The 17,867-nt window shown below is 31.8% G+C and overlaps 2 protein-coding genes across 4 annotated transcripts; both read left to right on the top strand.

Annotated features, from left to right (window-relative positions):
- The first annotated feature begins 852 nt into the window (after nucleotides 1–852).
- LOC111886844 (uncharacterized) lies at nucleotides 853–4,417 on the top strand. Of its 3 annotated transcripts, XM_023883094.3 has the most exons (9): nucleotides 853–1,009; nucleotides 1,074–1,155; nucleotides 1,710–2,195; nucleotides 2,282–2,447; nucleotides 2,521–2,571; nucleotides 2,654–2,836; nucleotides 2,959–3,052; nucleotides 3,120–3,751; nucleotides 3,904–4,417. In XM_023883094.3, the coding sequence occupies exons 3-9, from the start codon at nucleotides 1,732–1,734 to the stop codon at nucleotides 4,276–4,278; spliced, it is 1,965 nt and encodes a 654-aa protein (XP_023738862.1). In that variant the 5' UTR covers nucleotides 853–1,009; nucleotides 1,074–1,155; nucleotides 1,710–1,731; the 3' UTR covers nucleotides 4,279–4,417. The 3 variants fall into 3 exon arrangements, with proteins under 3 accessions (XP_023738862.1, XP_023738861.1, XP_023738863.1); XM_023883093.3 differs by having other exon boundaries at nucleotides 890–1,155; XM_023883095.3 differs by having other exon boundaries at nucleotides 891–1,155; nucleotides 3,907–4,417.
- A 4,097-nt stretch (nucleotides 4,418–8,514) lies between these two features.
- On the top strand, nucleotides 8,515–13,617 carry LOC111886746 (protein EMSY-LIKE 3). The gene is made up of 10 exons (XM_023882991.3): nucleotides 8,515–8,922; nucleotides 10,668–10,879; nucleotides 10,958–11,067; nucleotides 11,154–11,397; nucleotides 11,475–11,708; nucleotides 11,780–11,848; nucleotides 11,931–12,188; nucleotides 12,279–12,347; nucleotides 12,429–12,492; nucleotides 13,302–13,617. The coding sequence occupies exons 1-10, from the start codon at nucleotides 8,895–8,897 to the stop codon at nucleotides 13,346–13,348; spliced, it is 1,335 nt and encodes a 444-aa protein (XP_023738759.1). The 5' UTR covers nucleotides 8,515–8,894; the 3' UTR covers nucleotides 13,349–13,617.
- Nucleotides 13,618–17,867: the final 4,250 nt, after the last annotated feature.

Raw genomic sequence — 17,867 nt, 5'->3', positions numbered from 1 at the left:
TTTATAGGGAAATTGAAATTGAAATCTGAAATTGAATTTTTTGTGTATGAAATCTGAAATGGGTACTTTGAGGTGTGGAAGGTATAGCATGGAGTGTTATGGAAGCAGGAAGTGTTGAAATCTCAAATTGAATTGTGCTTAAAAATATATTATGAAATCAAATTTTATAGAGGAAAATTGAAATCTAAAATGAATAGTGAATCTATCATGAAGTGTTATGGATGGTATAACAGAGAGTCTATGAATGATGCAATAGGAATACAAGGTGGATGAGGTGAAAGATGGTTAAATTTTGGTGGAAGCCGGATGCATTAGACTAATGTTTAATTTGAATTTTTAATTGTTTATATATATATATATATATATATATATATATATATATATATATATATATATATATATATATATATATATATATATATATATATATATATATATATATAAAAGAAAATTATTCATTTGTTTTATAAATGGACATTTGAATTCACTAGAAAATAAAAAAGAAAGGTAAATGGTCATTGTTATATTTCAACACAATAATTCACATGTTCCAATTAAACAACATGTTAAAAATTTAGATCTTAACAATTCTAACCCCTCTTAAAAATTCAAACATTTTAAAATTTCAGATTTTAAAAATTTAAGATGACCTTCATATACTAAATTTAAAAAAAAAATTAAATGAGAAATATTAGAAAGTTAATTAAATGAAATAGTCAATTAAAACTCGTATTTTTTTTTCTAAAGTTTAGTACTTCTTATAACACAAAAAATATTAGTTAGCTTAACGAATATATAATTAGAATTGGTTATAGGCACGTTACAAAAAATTAATTAATCTTGTAGATACACACAGTAGTTAAATATACATACATGTACAATCGTGGACTGGTGATCATACGCTATCAGCGTTCTTTTCTCCATCGGCCGTCCCACCACACACTCTTTCTGTCGTCGATTTCCTTCCTTATGCTCAAAGCTACAAATCCAGATCTGAGATCACAATCAGGTATCAAATCTAAAACCATCATTTCATCTCATCCCCACAAATAAAATCTCACTTCTGATCCCAGATCTTGCGCACACAAACAACAACAATCCATAAAAAGACTCTGCTTTAGTTGCTTGCCGATCTATCCGGTTCTCTCTCGCCAGGTTCGTTTCCTTTGATCACACGCTATTGATTTCGGTGTTCCTTTTCTATTTACAGTGTTGTAAAAAAAATTCGGCATCATTTCTGGTTTATTTATGCTTAGAGTAGATTACTATAGCAGTGACAAGAGTTTACGTAGATCTAGGTCTTTGTATCTTAAGATCCATTTGTGAATTTCACTTGACGTGTGGAATCAAGGTCGTAAGGAAGTCATGTGCGATGGAAATCTATCGAATCTTTTAGATCTCTTAACTACATTCGAAATATACATTTTCGTACTCTGTTTATTTTTTCTACCGCTGGTTATGAAATCGCAACGCTACTACGAATTTGTGAAAAGATCCGTATACGATTAGGAGATATAATTTAATATTTTCATCCAATTTCTTGAGGGCTTACTGAAACTGTTGATTGTAATCAAGCGTGAGTTATTGCACTCGAAGATCAGGCACTCAGCACCGATTACTGAATGAATTCTATATACAGATTAACATTGTAATCACGCGTCATCTGCTTTCAAAAATGTGATTCTCAATTAACAACAAACATTATGCAGATTCACTTTTTTGCTATCAACCATGTGGAGAATCAAACAATTCATGCCAAAGGAGAAGTCCGGACTCGAAGGTCGCATGATTGACATTGGAAATCTAAAAATTCAAGTTCGCAATGTGATAGCTGAGGGTGGATTCTCTTGTGTTTACTTGGCTCAAGATGCTCTAAATGGTTCAAAGCAATATGCACTAAAACACATGATATGTAACGATGAAGAATCTCTAGATCTTGTGAAGAAAGAAATATCCGTGATGAAATCACTTCAAGGACACCCAAACATTGTCATGCTATGTGCACATACTTTCTTGGATACAGGGCGCACAAAGGAAGCACTACTTGTTATGGAATTTTGTGATAAATCTCTGGTTAATGTGCTGGAAAGCAGAGGTGCTGGCTTCTTTGAAGAGAAACAAATTCTTCAAATATTCAGAGATGTCTGTAATGCAGTTTTTGCTATGCACTGCCAGTCACCACCCATTGCTCACCGGTAATTAACATAATACTTATTAAATTCTTTTCTATGTCTTTTGCTTTTGAAGAACATTAGCAATAATTTTTAATTTGCAAATGTAGTGACTTGAAGGCAGAGAATATTTTGCTTGGATCTGATGGATTATGGAAGTTATGTGACTTTGGTAGCACCTCAACGAATCATAAACGTTTTGAAAGGCCTGAAGAAATGGGCATTGAAGAAGACAATATAAGAAAACACACAACACCTGCCTATAGATCCCCTGAGGTTTGTTTATTAAAGATAATTAACAATCAAATCTTTCTTTTTGATTCATTTGCAACTTTTGTTCTTGTTTCAGATGTGGGATTTGCTTCTGAGAGAAGTTATAAGCGAGAAAGTTGATATATGGGTAAGTTGAGTTTTCCATTTGTTACCCTGACCCATGTGAAAAGACATGAATGCCCTTCTCATCCTAGTTTGATTTCATGCAGGCACTTGGGTGTCTACTATTCCGCATCTGTTACTTCAAGTCTGCATTTGATGGTGAATCGAAGCTACAAGTATTGAATGGAAATTATCGCATTCCAGAAATGCCAAAGTACAGCTCATCAATAACAGATCTCATCAAGGACATGCTGCAATCTTTTCCATCTTCCAGACCAGACATCACGCAGGCAAGAGCTTTGCTTGATTGGACATTCATCTCCATGAATTTAGGTTAGTTATACACACATGGAACATAGCTGCCATGTGTATACCCATTTTTACTCATGTCATTTTTCTTTGATTTATGCAGGTGTGGTTTCGAGTTAATGGCCTATTACCCGATGAATCTCAGAAGTCTTTACCCGATAGACCACCTGAAATGCTCCAAGCTGACATCCATGAAGGTCATAAATCAATTCTTTTTGTTATTATTATTATATTTTTATTCAAATTTTAATTGTGGTTTAACAGGTCTTTCAAAGCCTGCAAATAAATCTAGCCCGGTGCCTCGTAGAAGCCCACCGCCGCCACCAACCACCACCACCGCTGAGTCATCCCGGAACGAGGGAAGTGGTGGGCCCATGGGTGCTTTCTGGACAACTCAGCATGCTAAGGAATCAGCTGTTGTTGAAGAGCTTAAATTTGATGAAGAGGCAAGTGGGGCTGAGAGATTTACTTTACACAGAACTAGTCCTCCGAAAAACGAAGGTCGCCATTCGCGGTCCTCGCAAAAAATGGTGCAGGGGAAGTCGGGTCCTTCAAAGGACTTTGAAATGAACTTTTTCCCAGAAGGTGGTCCAAAATCTAATGATGGTTTTAATGCTTTTGCAAGTGAGTTTGGCATGAATAGAGTTGGGAAGGAAGAGGAGTTAGAGGGTGAAGTAGAAAGATTAAGGGAAGAGCTGAAGCAGGTTAATATGGAGAAAAATGAATTGATTTCTAAATATGAAAAGTTATCTGCTATTTGTCGATCACAGAGACAAGAGCTACATGAGCTGAAGCAGCAAACTCTTGCTTCTACAACTCCATCTTCAAATAAAAGCAGCTCTAAAACCCAGCCATCTCCTGGAATTCAACACCAGTCTCCATCTCCATCTCCACAGGTAAATTTCATGGTTGTTTATTATATATAGCAACCTAGTTTCGTTTCTTTGTATTACATTCACATTTTTTTTTTTTTAATTATGACATTGTAGTTTGAATAATACAGTATGTTTTAAATTATGATTGTTTGTTTAATTTTAAAATTTAATAGCAGAAAGAGAAAGATGGAAGAGTTTGGGAGGTTGAAAAGGGATTATTTGATAAAGGGTCCCCAGTCCCAAGCCTAAGCCCTGAACAAAACTCATGGCAGGCTTTTCCTGAGGAGAATCCCACAAACAACTCCAAATCCGTTAGAACAAGAAACGGGCACCAGAACAAGCCAGCGGCTGAAGGCGGCACCACCAATTGGGGTTTTGGAGCAGAAAGCTTCACAGCGGTTCCTGCTGCTGCTGGCTCTCACTCTCAGGCAAACACAACACCTAATATCAGCACCACCACCAATTCTGGGCGTTCTCGTTATGGGGAGGACTTCAAAAACAAAGAAAGTAAGTCGGCTTCCCGACCTGCTGGATGGGCTGGTTTCTAGTCTTGCTGATGTTATTATTATTATTATTATATAATCATGTGTTCAAAAAAGATACTTGTCTTGTGATCTTGTCAACATTTTAAGAAAACTGGTTGGGGTATTATTATATCTGAAACAAATGATTGTTGATTTGTTGCTATATCTGTTTACAGATTCCAACTCCATAGTCCATTCCATGCATGTTATTAATTAAGTAATTAATTAATTCATCACTATCACCTTACCTTTTGTTGTGTTATACGGACCTATACATATATTACTCTGTGCTGCCTGCCTCTGGTTAAAATCAAATAACCCATATGATAAGAAAGAAGGTGCCATTGGATCATTCAGTTTAAGGAGGCTGGATCATGTCATACCATTATGGTTTCTAAATACCAAAGGATGTCAACACCAACTACTTACACATCATCGTTTTCATTTTGTAAAATCTTGTTAGGATGTATTTAGGATTCAAATTTCAAAAATTTTAAACATCACTTCCAAGTTTCCAAAATTAAAGGATAACTGCATGCAACCACAGTTCTAAAATGTCAAACCTTAAACTTTTGTGAGCTATGACATTTTTCCTCAGGCTTTTACGAGCGATGATGTTTTTTGAAGGCTTGACTTAATACAACAATTTTATATATATATATATATATATATATATATATATATATATATATATATATAGTTTTTATATTTATATTAAATATACAAAGATTTTACAAGTGTTATATCAAATACCTTGTAACAAAAAATTAACAAAATTTCAATAGATACATCATGTTGGATAAGAAAAAGGAAAAAAAAAGTGCATTGACAAAAACCCGCAACATGGGGGGAAGCGTGCCTAGACAAGCCATAGTGTGCACCATGTCTAATAGCGACGTGATGAGTGTTTTCATGGCTGCGGAGCCATGCCTTGATGCCTTGGCATTGCCATAATGCATTTTTTAGAACCTTCCATGCAACACAACAAAAACTTATTTCAATCTATCTATTCGTTTATAGTCGTAAAAATATTAAAAAGGAGTGGTAAACTTAAAACAAAAAATACTACAAATCTAACATGACTAATAATACCCCATCCATGTAATTTTTCTATTTCAAAATAAAATTAACTTCTTTTGATTAATCTAGGATATTTATCTGTTTGTTGTTTCTTAGACTCAAAATTCAAAAGATTAAAATTACAGTGTGTTTGCTATATAACTTTTGAAAGTGTTTGAAAACTTTTAATTTGTAAGAAATGTACTTAATGTTATAATAAGGTAATGAACTATTTAAAATGTTTAGAAAATACCATTAAACTCAAAAATATCATTAAAATGTAACAAACTTTAACTTTTATTTTTAAAATACTATTATGACCTGTAATAACCATTTCTCTGGTCATAATGATATTTTTTAAAACAAAACGTTATTGTTTGTTACATTTTCATGTCTTTAAAACACTTTATATATTTCGTTACCTTTCAACACTTTTTAGTTCAAAATTTAATAATCATATTTTTTTTCTTCATTTTTTCATTTTTAGCACTTGCCTACTATCTAAAAAACATGAAATTTATTAATTTTGTGACCTTAATATTTACACATCAGTATAAATATATTTTTTCAAACAAAATATTACGTTGTTCATAGTTTAAAAAAATTATATTATCATTAAACTATGAAGTTGCAACACAAATTTGTTTTTCATGAAAAGATATCTATATTAATCTCTAATTATAAAGTACAAAAATTATTCATTTTGATATGTTGAAATCGCTTCGTCCGAGCTGACCAGTTAAAATAGCTTCATTCATTTTCATTGTACGTAAAATTGAAAATATTAGCTAGGCTTCTTCGTTTGGTTTAACCGGTTAAAATTACTTCATTATTTTTGGTTTTTTGGTTTTGCTTGAAACCTCCTATCCATGTTGGCATCGTATCCATTTGCATCTTAGATTTATCCAGGTATATTCTTTTGATATAACAAGTCCAAAAAGGATTCTTTTGGAATTCCATGAAAATAAGCGACCTTACTAGCAAATTTGCATTGATGTGTAATTATTTATATTATAAAATTAATAAATTTCATGTATTTTGGATCATAAACAAGTATTAAAAATTACAAAATGAAATAATGCGATTATCAATTTGTGAACTAAAAAAGTTATGAAATGGTAACGAACTATATGAGCTGTTTTAAAAATATCATTTAACTAAACAAGACATTAAAAGGTAACAAACTATAACTTTTGTTTTAAAAATACCATTGAACTAAAAAACACATGAACATGTAACAAACTATAACTTTTGTTTTAAAAATATCATTATGACCAGGAGAAAAAGCTATTACATGTCGTAATAGTATTTTAAAAACAAAAGTTAAAGTTTGTTATCTTTTGATAACACTTTTTAGTTTAATGGTATTTTCAAAACAATTTAGATGGTTTATTACCGTATTATGACATTAACTCTATAAGAAAAAGCTCGAAAAAATTTAAAAAGTTCATTTGACAGCAAAAGCCTTTATATTTTATTTTAAACAAAAAGCTCTAAATCCAAAAGCTTCTTCAAGTAGCTACGAGAGTTTTTAGGTTTTACTTTTTAACTTGTTATACACATTCAAAAGCTACCAACTAGTTTTTCCAAACACTTTTGCATATATAAAAGCTATTGGCTTCCTAGATTAATCAAAAGAAGAAGCTACCAAGTTAATTTTACCAAATGCACCATTGGTATTGAAAACAAAAGAATGAGCAATGGTTAAATACATTCACATTCTTTTATCTCTCTAGCCCCCTTTTTTGAAACTATGCTCTCCATATAAACATATACCTACCCCATAATAACCATTTACAAAAAAACACCAATTGAAGTCCTCAACCACCATAATTCCATCTACGATAACCTCCATAATTTGGGTGTTTTTGCATTTCCAATCAATTTATCAATCCGTCTTACTTGGTATTACACACAATCCATGGGGCTTTCCATCAACAAGACCTTCTTGGAACCTCTCCACAAGTGATGATCCTATTTTCCTCCACATCCATCATTGCAAGCTCATGTCACCACTACCACCACCTCTCGTATTGCTTATGGTCTGCCAAGGACTTGGAGCAAATTTCATGGAGCTTTCCACACATTGAATCTTAATTAATGGAACAACCCTGCTATATGGATGACGCTGCAACATCACATCTCACACCGATCCCTAGTAACATTTCTACCCTTCTTTTATTTTTTATTTTTTATAACTAATAACGGTTGAAAATATTTCATTCTCCACCACTCCTAGGTGGATGTTCAAAACCGGATATCTGAAATTTCAGATATTCGGATTTCAGTATCTGAATTCGTATCCATAGTTCGGTAATCCGATAAATGCATTGGCTATAATTAAAACTCAATCAACAATATAAACAAATATTAATATGATTACTAATTAACCTTCAAATGAGTAATTAAGCATCAAAGGGTGCTAACTGTCTCGGTGTTTACTATTTCTTTGATCATTAATTAGCATCAAACGATAATATTTTCTATATTTCTAATTACATTAATTCCACAGCTTCATGACCCGGTTGATTTTTTGTCTCTTAACTCTAGTTTATTACCAAAATATCTTATAAATATGTGGTAGAAGCGGATAAAATGGTAGTCAAGTTCACCTAGATAACTACTTTCTTTAGGAATATTAATAAAAAATAAAACCCAACAATCCAACAAAGAAATATAAAGAACATAACATCAACAATTCAACTAGTCAATGGTTTTCTTGAATCGTTAACTTCAACTAATGATTTTTTAAATCCCTATTAGTGTTAAGGCCAGCTTACAAAATTTTGATGGAATCTTGTAAAGGACAAAAATATATTTCTATTTTAGTTAACAAGATAACTAATAAATAATACATATACATTCATAGAAAAGCTATATAAGAACAAACAAAGCAAAATCCAGAAAAAAAAACATTGACATCTAAAACAATACTCTTGGAATATTTGAAATTCAAAATCAATTTATATAAAATCACTACAACCTAACATTGAATCAATGGTCAAAATAAATAAAATTAGTCATATAGAATAGATTTTTTAATATATTTTTTTTACAATAAACATGAATATACGTCCTTTGTTTCCTGCAAAAGTATAAAAAAGTAAAATTAAAATTAAAATAAAATCTTATTTATTAAATGTTCTAGAATCATAACAATTATTATATGTATCCCATTGAAGGCAAGATGACTTCCCATAATTCCTCTAAGATTGTGTTTTGTGTTTGAGAAGTACGAAGTCAAAACCCCAAAGGGGCGGAACTCAAACCCAACAATTAACCTAAAACAAACAATCCCCATATAGATCTCGTTCAAGTCCGCGCCTCCTCCTCCCGTCGCCCCTTTTGTCATCACTCTCTTCTAAACTCCAAATCAAACCCTAATTCCCCCTCAATCATTGCCTTCAAACCTTCAATCCATTCATTACTTTCACCGTAAACGTCAAATTTAACCCTAAGGAGGCGAATCGGCGCTCAATTTGACTTGTTTCGCGTTTCTTTGAAGCTTCCTGCGACTATAGGGTTTTTCTGCGCTTAATCCTTCTGGATTTTGATAATTCTTTTCTTTTTGCAAGCTGGCTATGGACTACGAACCTTTCGATAGCAGCGGTGAGCTCTTCAATCTCTAACACCTTTCCCGAAATTTGGTGGAAGCTACGATTTTGTTGCGAATTTGTTATCGATCAGTGTGCGATACGTTCCGCTTGATTTTTCTTTTCCAGCATTGTCTTTTCTTAATTTTGTTTTTCTGCATCTTGTTTACACAAATTCAACACGTTAGAATTATGAATTTGTTGGTGTGGTCGTGTTGGATTGGATTCTTTTGGTTGAATTTTGTTGAAAGTTTTCTGCTTTGAATTAGAGGGAGAATTAAAAGAATGAGAAAGTGAAGCTTAGAGTTTGGTTGGTGCAGGTGAAGTGTGTTGTTTGCTTGGTAGTATTTTGGGTTATGTGTACTTGAATTATTTTGGGAGCTACCTTGTTGGTGTACGTATCAATGATATGGAGAAAGTAAATTAGCAATGTGTTGTATTTTGGAGTGGAGAAGGTGACTCTTTTATTTACCCCAACTGTTTTCCCCCTTCTATTGATTATGGGTTTATCAAAGAAAAGATAATGGGCTTGCCAAATTGGTAGTTAGTGTGCATTGCTGCATTCAAATGTTGCCTTTCGCAGAATATAAAACATAAATCAAGTAGGGCTCTTAGACCTTGACTAATCTTCTTTTGCATTTAACTATACTTCTTCCGTTCCTGACTTACAAATAGACCTATTCTGTTATGTGTCTATGTTGTATAATCACCATGCTTGGCTTATTTCCTACATCCCTCTCCTTTCTTTTGAGATGCTTGATTTTCTGTTATGTGTCTATGTTGTGTAGTCGTCGTCGTCCTATGATCCTATGATATCATAGCATTGCAACTATGGAATTCATGGCCTTTCAGATTGCTTTGGCTTATGAGCATAGTTTTATGAGCATCTTTTTGGGTGTTGTTGAAGCCTTGAAGGTCTAGCTGTGCATCACACCTGCACCCATTTTATTTGCAAATGCCCTTAACTCTCTAGCATGCAACACCTAAACCCCCTAATAAAATCCCATTTTGTCATATCAATGCTTTAATGCAATGCTATCACCAACTCAACACTTGTTGCGGCCGGATATAAATAATATTGAATGGAGTTTGCATCCTGTTATTGTAAAAGTAAACACCAGGGTATTCAGATTAGAGCCTAGGAGATGAGAATCATGTTCAAGAAGCAGACAATTGTAGGAACCATAAAAAGAGTAGAAAGCACATTCCTTTGTATGCAATATCAATATGGATGTGAGGATTGATTACAATTACATGCTGTGCTTGCCTGTGACGGATAGAGCTTTTCCAGTATCTATTCATACCACATAGCATTGCAACTACACATATGTTACTGTTAGTGTGTAGATGATCCTACACTATAGCTGTTTGTTTTCTTTCTTTTTCTTCATTTATCAGTTAAGGATCCTTGTTGAGTGGCACTTCTTTTTTGAAAAATGGGAATCGAGGGGTAGAGAAGGTCTGGAAAGCACTCACTTTATTAATGTCAGTTAATATTTTTGAGGAGCTTATTGGGATGCAATAACAGCTCCCCTGGCTCATGTGGTGAAGGGCATAATAAAAGAAAATAAGGACTAAGGCCATCTTTACTCAGTTCTGAAAGAGAACATTTGCCACCACGAGCAAGTTTTTTTGATGCTATTCAGCTATTCTTGAGAAGATGTCATAATGAGCTGAATCGGCTCATAAGTTTCACTGTCAGAAGTCATAATAACCAATTGGTGTAGATGAGTTTATGATGATTGTTTGGATTTATTGCAGGAACTGATGATGATCTTCCGCCATCCCATCAAAATAGAATTCCAAGAGGTGGACGTGTTGCAGGTAATGGAAGATCTGCAGTTATGGCTCCTGTACAATATCCAAGGATGTATGCAGAAACAGACATGGAAGCCCAAATTCACCACCTTGAGCAGGAAGCTTACAGTTCCGTTTTACGAGCCTTTAAAGCCCAAGCTGATGCAATTACTTGGGTATGGTTTGTCATCATATTCTCTTGATCATCTTTTAGTTTGTTGTTCCCTGATATATGTGTATTTTTTTTTTTTCAGGAAAAGGAAGGTTTAATAACCGAGCTCCGAAAAGAATTGAGATTATCAAATGAAGAACACAGAGAGCTTTTGGGAAAAGTAAATGCAGATGATGTTATCCGGAGAATAAGGTCCAATATTGTCAAGAAACAAAACAAGCTCCTGATAATATGATATGATTACCATGTTTATCTGATATATGTATTTATTTAAATAGGGAGTGGAGACAATCGGGTGGGATTCTGAACACAGGGCAAGCTGTTCATGATCCATTACCAAGTCCATCAGTGTCAGCCTCTCGTAAGAAACAAAAGATAAACTCTTCAGGACCTTCTCAATCATTTGGTGTCCCATCTCCTTCTTTTCATCCACAACAACCAGTTCCTCCACCAAACCAACCATCTTCTTCATCCGCTAGAAGAGCACCTGTCTCAGGGACAAAAGGGAAAAACAAGAAATCTGTAAGCCCACATTGGTATTTTGTTTTTTTTTTTATGATATGATATGTTTGTTGTAATTTGTAAATGGCAATTGGCAGGGTGGGGGTGGTGGTCAGATAATGGGGGGAGGATCTTCCCTGAAAATGCAGTACCCTCCATCAGGGCCAAGTGGGAGGGGGCAGCTTGGTAATCGTGTGACTTCTGGGCCACTTGCAAATGAGTCTGCTGAAGCACCAGCATTCTCCCCATTGATTGGAAGAAAAGTGAGAACCAGATGGCCCGATGACAACAATTTTTATGAAGCTGTTATAACAGATTACAACCCCGTTGAGGTAAATTTGATATTCCACCTCCAAATTTTTTATGCTGAAAAAAATAAATAAATAAATAAATATGTTTTCAGGGTCGGCATGCACTAGTTTATGATATTAGTACAGCAAATGAGACATGGGAATGGGTTAATCTTGCAGAGGTATGTGTAGAAAGTTAAAATTATAGCATAGCATGTGTTAAATAAAATAAAATAAAATATTGTTTGATACTTGATGATGCAGATATCACCAGAGGATATACAATGGGAAGGGGAGGACCCTGGGATTCCTCATAAAGGGGGTTATGGTGGTGGATCAGGCCATGGAATGAGTAGACCTGTTGGACGTGATAATGGTCCTGGTGGAGGTGGAGGGAGAGGTAGAGGGTTGCCCAAAAGTCAAGCAGCAGCAAGAAAAGATTTTCCACCATCACAGAATGGCATTGGAAAGAAGGGTCTAGACAATATTCAGTTACTTCACACTGATACTCTGATAAAAGAGGTAGATACATGATAATTGCAGCTGCAGATATATCATATATGTATATTGTATTTACAAGAAGGGAAAGGAATTTTAACATTCATGCAACAGGTTGAGAGGGTATTTGGGTCTAGTCATCCAGATCCTGTTGAAATAGAGAAAGCTAAGAAAGTGCTCAAGGTTAGTTAAGTTTGAAAACATGTAATGTATGATTTACGATTGAAATAATAATAATAATGAATGAATGATATGGTAATGCAGGAACATGAACAAGCACTGACTGATGCCATTGCAAGGCTTGCAGATATCTCAGATGGTGAAAGTGGTACACAAACTAAACTCTTCTTCTAACTCTACTAAATTTCTTACTTCCTGAGTCCCACTTAAAGAGACAAGTGAATGAAACTAAGTAGAAAGGAAAAAAAATTGATGTTCCTGAGTTTTTTTTAATGGAAAGCAGACAAAGGATAATCTTCCCTTCCAATTTGGTTCCTTAAATAATACAGTGTAAAATTAAATGACAGATATGAATATAATTATAATGCTTGCATATTTATGGTAGAAAATCTCTCTCTCTTGCCTTGGTTGTGATATGTGAAGATTCAGAAGCAAGAAACTTGTTTTTTGGGCTTAAATGCATTTTAACTATAGCAATGGGTAACCTGCTACCTTCCTTATAAACCAAACTTCCCTACAAAGTAGAAAGTAGAAACTACATTTATGTTTCTTGCATTTAGCCCTATTTTTATACATCATTACTAAAAATTTGTATTAACTTTCTGTTCCAAATTATCTTGTCGAAATGGGTTGCAAAAATTTCAGACATGGGGTGGGTGGGTTTGGTCATAAAACACAGTAGTGTTTGTTTCATATAAGCTTAAAGAATAACCTTTGTTCATTTGCTTTTGCTGACAATAAATAAAACATATACTACTACTACTACTACTACTAGTATTATTATCTCCAACTCTAAATATCCTTGTTGATAACATATCCATATGATATGAGTTTGTTTTGATGTATAGATATTTTAAAGATTTTTTCATTTGTTACAGCTCTTTAGGTTTACATGGATTTGGATTAATATAAATCTTATGATTTGATTGATTAGGTTTGTTTGTTTAATTGTGACAGATGAAGGTGGGCGATTTATGCGAGGGCAGGCAATGGATCGAGAATAACCTCAAATGAGGAAAATATTAGAAGTAGGTGAAATAGTGATAGTGATACTAACTGAGTTGAGTTGAGTTGAGTTGAGTTAATGAATGGTGCATGTGGATGGGATGGGATGTGTAATTTTAGGGATAGAGCCCAAAATTAATGAGATTGGATATGGATATGGATATGGTAAAGTAAGTAGAAATGCAAGATTGTAAGATATGATATGAGATGGTGGTTGATGGTGTTTACCCCTACTTATACTTAATAATATTTCTCTCATGTGTAGTAAGTAGTGTACCATTTAGGAGGTTAACTTATGCTGCTGGTGGTGGTGGTGGTGGTGGTTGGATCAAGATTCAAGGGGTAAAACTTATCATACAAATCAGACTTTCTTCATGTATAGATTCATTTGCATTTTTCTAATTTCATCTTCAGACAATCATTTATTGGGTTTTCTTAACAAAATGCGTAATTGTTGTTTGCTTTACATTTTGTATTTTCCAACACCGAGTGTCTTAGGTTCACATTTTAAAAAAATATGTGGTTTTCAAATTTTTAACTTTTTAGAAAAATAACATTTTTAAAATGTGTGTTGTTTTCTAGTTAAAACATTTCAAATTTTTAACTTTTTAGAAAAATAACATTCTTAAACCGACTTAAATGTCGTTTATATATACTTAGATGTATGCCTGCGCAAAGATACCATGCTAGATAGCTATTTTGGCTTGTTCGATTTTATTGTTGGTTATTATGTAATTAAAAATTTCCATTTTTATATAAAATATTCATGTTTATATTTTATATTTATTGTCAATTTATATTATTAATGTAAATTAATTAATATTAATGTCTAGTTTAACAAATATAAATTAGATTATATACATGAATTAATATATTTTAAAATTTTTATTTTGTTTCAAATTGAATTTCTTAATTGTTTTATTTAATTCAAGTCTTCAAACTTTTGACAAGTATTTATAAATTATTTATAAATAACGATTTGTTCAAAAAGCTTAATAACTTATACTTTTTAAAATTTAAGATATAATTAATATGTTTGTTTTATGATTTTACCAATTTAATTTGCAAACACCGTTTGTTAATTTATTAAAAATTAGGTGGAAAACCTATGTATTATATGAGTTCATTTGAAAGAAAAAAAATTTAAATATGAAATTCTAAACATTTAAAACTTTGAATTTATAAGAAAAATTAAAAAATATTGATTTATTAAAATTAATGTGTTTTTTTCTTTTTTAAATTTAAACAAATAATTTAAAATTTTTAACAAAGGAAACTAATGAAGTTTTAATTTAGAAATTTTAAAATTAAAAAGAAAGTCAATAAATGGAATTGATATGCATTTATTATAATTATTACATTTAAATATTATGTGAAAATTGATAAAATGAAAAAACCACAAAATGCCGTGGGAAAAATTTAATTGAAAAAAACCACAAAATGATATGTGGCCAAATCAATGAGAGTGTGACATGTGACAAAAAGATTTTATTTTATTAAAGTAGATATTATGTTTTAATTTTAATTCAAAGTTTTTTTAGTATGCAAAATTTAGAAAAATCATAAAATATGAAACAAAACCACATGTGCAAGTAACCATAACATTTATCTTATTGCTATGTATATTTTATTTTGAAGGGGAAAAACATGTTCAATCGGAGGAAATAAAGAAAAAACACTGTTATCACCTTGGTGACGATGGATGCAGTGCCTTCTATTAAAATTTATACAATTTTTGTAAAAAGTATAAAATCATAATTACAAGAAAAATATTAAATGATATGCATGTTACACAATTATAAACCATTACATCCAAAATAACCAAAAATGATAAACATGTTTTATAGATGCAAATTGTTACTGGATCCATACAAAAGTATAAGACTAACAGTGAACAATGATGCATTAGATACACACCACTTATTTAAAAGCGTTGTGTCAGAATCTAAGCAACACTATATGAAGTGTTGCAACATATTAGTGTTACATCAGACATGTGCAACCATTCTAGTAAACAATGTCGCATCATATATGTCTTAACAACTCTATTCAACACTTTCAGAAGAGTTGTAGCACACTAGAATTGTACCTTTACAATTTTTCTGGAAAAGTTTTACGTTAACTCAATTACAACATTTGAAAATTTTGCAACAAAACCTAACACAACACTTTTGGAAAGAGTTGTATTAGTTGATTTAGGGTGTGTTTGTCACGAAGCGTTTGAGAGCTTCTAGCTTTAAACAAAACACTCAATCTTTTTTTTACAGAAAGTCTCGTTTGACACTATAAGTTTCTATCGTTTAGTTTAAACAAAACGCTCTAAATCCAAATGTTACTTCACGTAGCGTTTAACAAAACGCTAACAGCTACAAGCTAACTACTTAATGCAACAAGCTACCCGCTACTAGTTAGTTTTGCTGAACACGCCTTTAGTTCGTGGTGTGCCAAGACCATGTAAATTTTCATGTCTTCAAAAAAAAAAAACTCATAACAAAATTTATAACTCACAAAGATGGGAAGTAATTTGTTTGATTAGTAAATTTGTTTGTAGATCAAAAACCACTATTATAAAAATATTTTTACTATAAATTTAGCTACAAAATATTTCCATCGGTAATTACTGACAGAACAATGACAAAAATAGGAACGTTAGTTTACTGATCGAACAGTGAGGAAAATTAAAAAAAAAATTATATTCTTTACAATATCCTTCAGTATTTCGTAGTAAATTACTAATGGATTTATTTTATGTTCCAATTTTGTTGCTATTCCAATATTCTGTTGCAACATTATTATTATTATTATTATTATTATTATTATTATTATTATTGTATCTTTTTGTGCATATATGTGTATCTGTACGTATATATGTGTATGTGTATATATATACACATGAGTGTATGTATATACATATGTTTATGTATGTATATCTGTATCTATGTATATGTTGTGATATATATATGAATGTGTGTGTACCTTCCGCAGCTAGAAAGTCGTGAGAGAAAGTGCTTTAGTAGCGATTTCCCTATTCTAGATTGTTTGTATGTGTATGTATATTTATTATTATGTAAGAATGTGTGTTGGTGTATTAAAAATTATATATATATATATATATATATATATATATATATATATATATATATATTATGTAAGAATGTGTGTTGGTGTATTAAAAATTATTATGATATATATATATATATATATATATATATATATATATATATATATATATATATATATATATATATCATAATAATTTTTAATACACCAACACACATTCTTACATAATAATAAATATACATACACATACAAACAATCTAGAATATATATATATATATATATATATATATATATATATATATATATATATATATATATATATATATATATATATATATATACATTAAAATGATAAAGCATGTAATGAGTAATGAATTATGATGGTGTAGATAATTCCACGTAGATCAATGTTACATATAATTTGGTATAAATAAATTATTTAATGTATAATCAAGCTATGGAAAAATGAAGCTCAAAAAGCGACATATGACACCTAAAAAATGAAAAATACAAAAAATATGTAGATAATTAATGAAGGATATGTATCATATATTAAGGGTTTTTTTTTTTTTTTTTTTTTTTTTTTTTTTTTTTTTTTTTTTTTTTTCTTCTCGTAGTGAATGGTCTAATTCGTGTGATTTAAGACTGTAATGAATCGATTGTAGATTGTTTATATAGATTAGACATTGCATAGGACTGCTGAAATATTCACGAGTATTTTGAAAATAAGGATTTGAAGTATTAGATAAACCCATGCTTATAGATTACTTGATGGATTCAGTTATTAGTAATTCTGAGATGATAATATATTCTATTCTTCAAACGAAGATACATAAGTTGTGATTTACAAGTCGGATGTGCATTGATGTTGCGAAAATGCACATGGTGTCATGTATGGTTTGGTGAGTAAAGGTCACAGTTATGTATCCAAAGTTTATTCGTTCTTTTCGGGCTAACAGGAAAAACGATATATTTGGGTCCCTCAGTGATTTGGTGTTGACATTAAAATGCTAGGCCTAGCCGAGACTAAATTGATGTGTTCAATTTGTAGTCTGATGACAACATTACAAATTGAGAAATCATGAAACAAAATTTTGGACAATAAGATTGATTGGATTCTATGCCTCGCGTCCATACGATATCTTGAAGAACGAAGGGATAGCTGATCACTTATCCTAGGGCCAACGTTTGATTTGAATCAGAGTTCGGCAGTGGCTTGGGAAGCTCATTTTGCTGTTTAGTTCAAGGTTATACTTGTAATTATAGTTACAGACTTATCCAAGTGGGAGACTGTAGGATTAAGGCGTCTAAGCTCATAACTAAATTCGTATGACTTGTAATTAGAAATAAAATCCTTTTGGGTTGCTCCCATAACTAGTAACTGAATAGAGTGATATTTGGAGAGAGAAGTTGATTTATTAATTTATTATATGATTAATAAATTGTAATAAATAATTT

The sequence above is a fragment of the Lactuca sativa genome, chromosome 4 (assembly GCF_002870075.4).
Source record: "Lactuca sativa cultivar Salinas chromosome 4, Lsat_Salinas_v11, whole genome shotgun sequence".
Lineage (NCBI taxonomy): Eukaryota > Viridiplantae > Streptophyta > Magnoliopsida > Asterales > Asteraceae > Lactuca > Lactuca sativa.
This window is presented reverse-complemented; position numbering and strand designations above follow the sequence as displayed.

What these genes read in the sequence shown, in the direction of transcription:
- LOC111886844 (XM_023883094.3), top strand. Translation starts at nt 1,732, where the DNA reads ATGTGGAGAATCAAACAATTCATGCCAAAGGAGAAGTCCGGACTCGAA. An exon ending in TCACCACCCATTGCTCACCG is followed by an intron (nt 2,196 to 2,281) that starts GTAATTAACATA and finishes TTGCAAATGTAG; the next exon opens with TGACTTGAAGGCAGAGAATA. An exon ending in CCAAGCTGACATCCATGAAG is followed by an intron (nt 3,053 to 3,119) that starts GTCATAAATCAA and finishes GTGGTTTAACAG; the next exon opens with GTCTTTCAAAGCCTGCAAAT.
- LOC111886746 (XM_023882991.3), top strand. Translation starts at nt 8,895, where the DNA reads ATGGACTACGAACCTTTCGATAGCAGCG. An exon ending in CGAACCTTTCGATAGCAGCG is followed by an intron (nt 8,923 to 10,667) that starts GTGAGCTCTTCA and finishes GATTTATTGCAG; the next exon opens with GAACTGATGATGATCTTCCG. An exon ending in CAGATTACAACCCCGTTGAG is followed by an intron (nt 11,709 to 11,779) that starts GTAAATTTGATA and finishes ATATGTTTTCAG; the next exon opens with GGTCGGCATGCACTAGTTTA.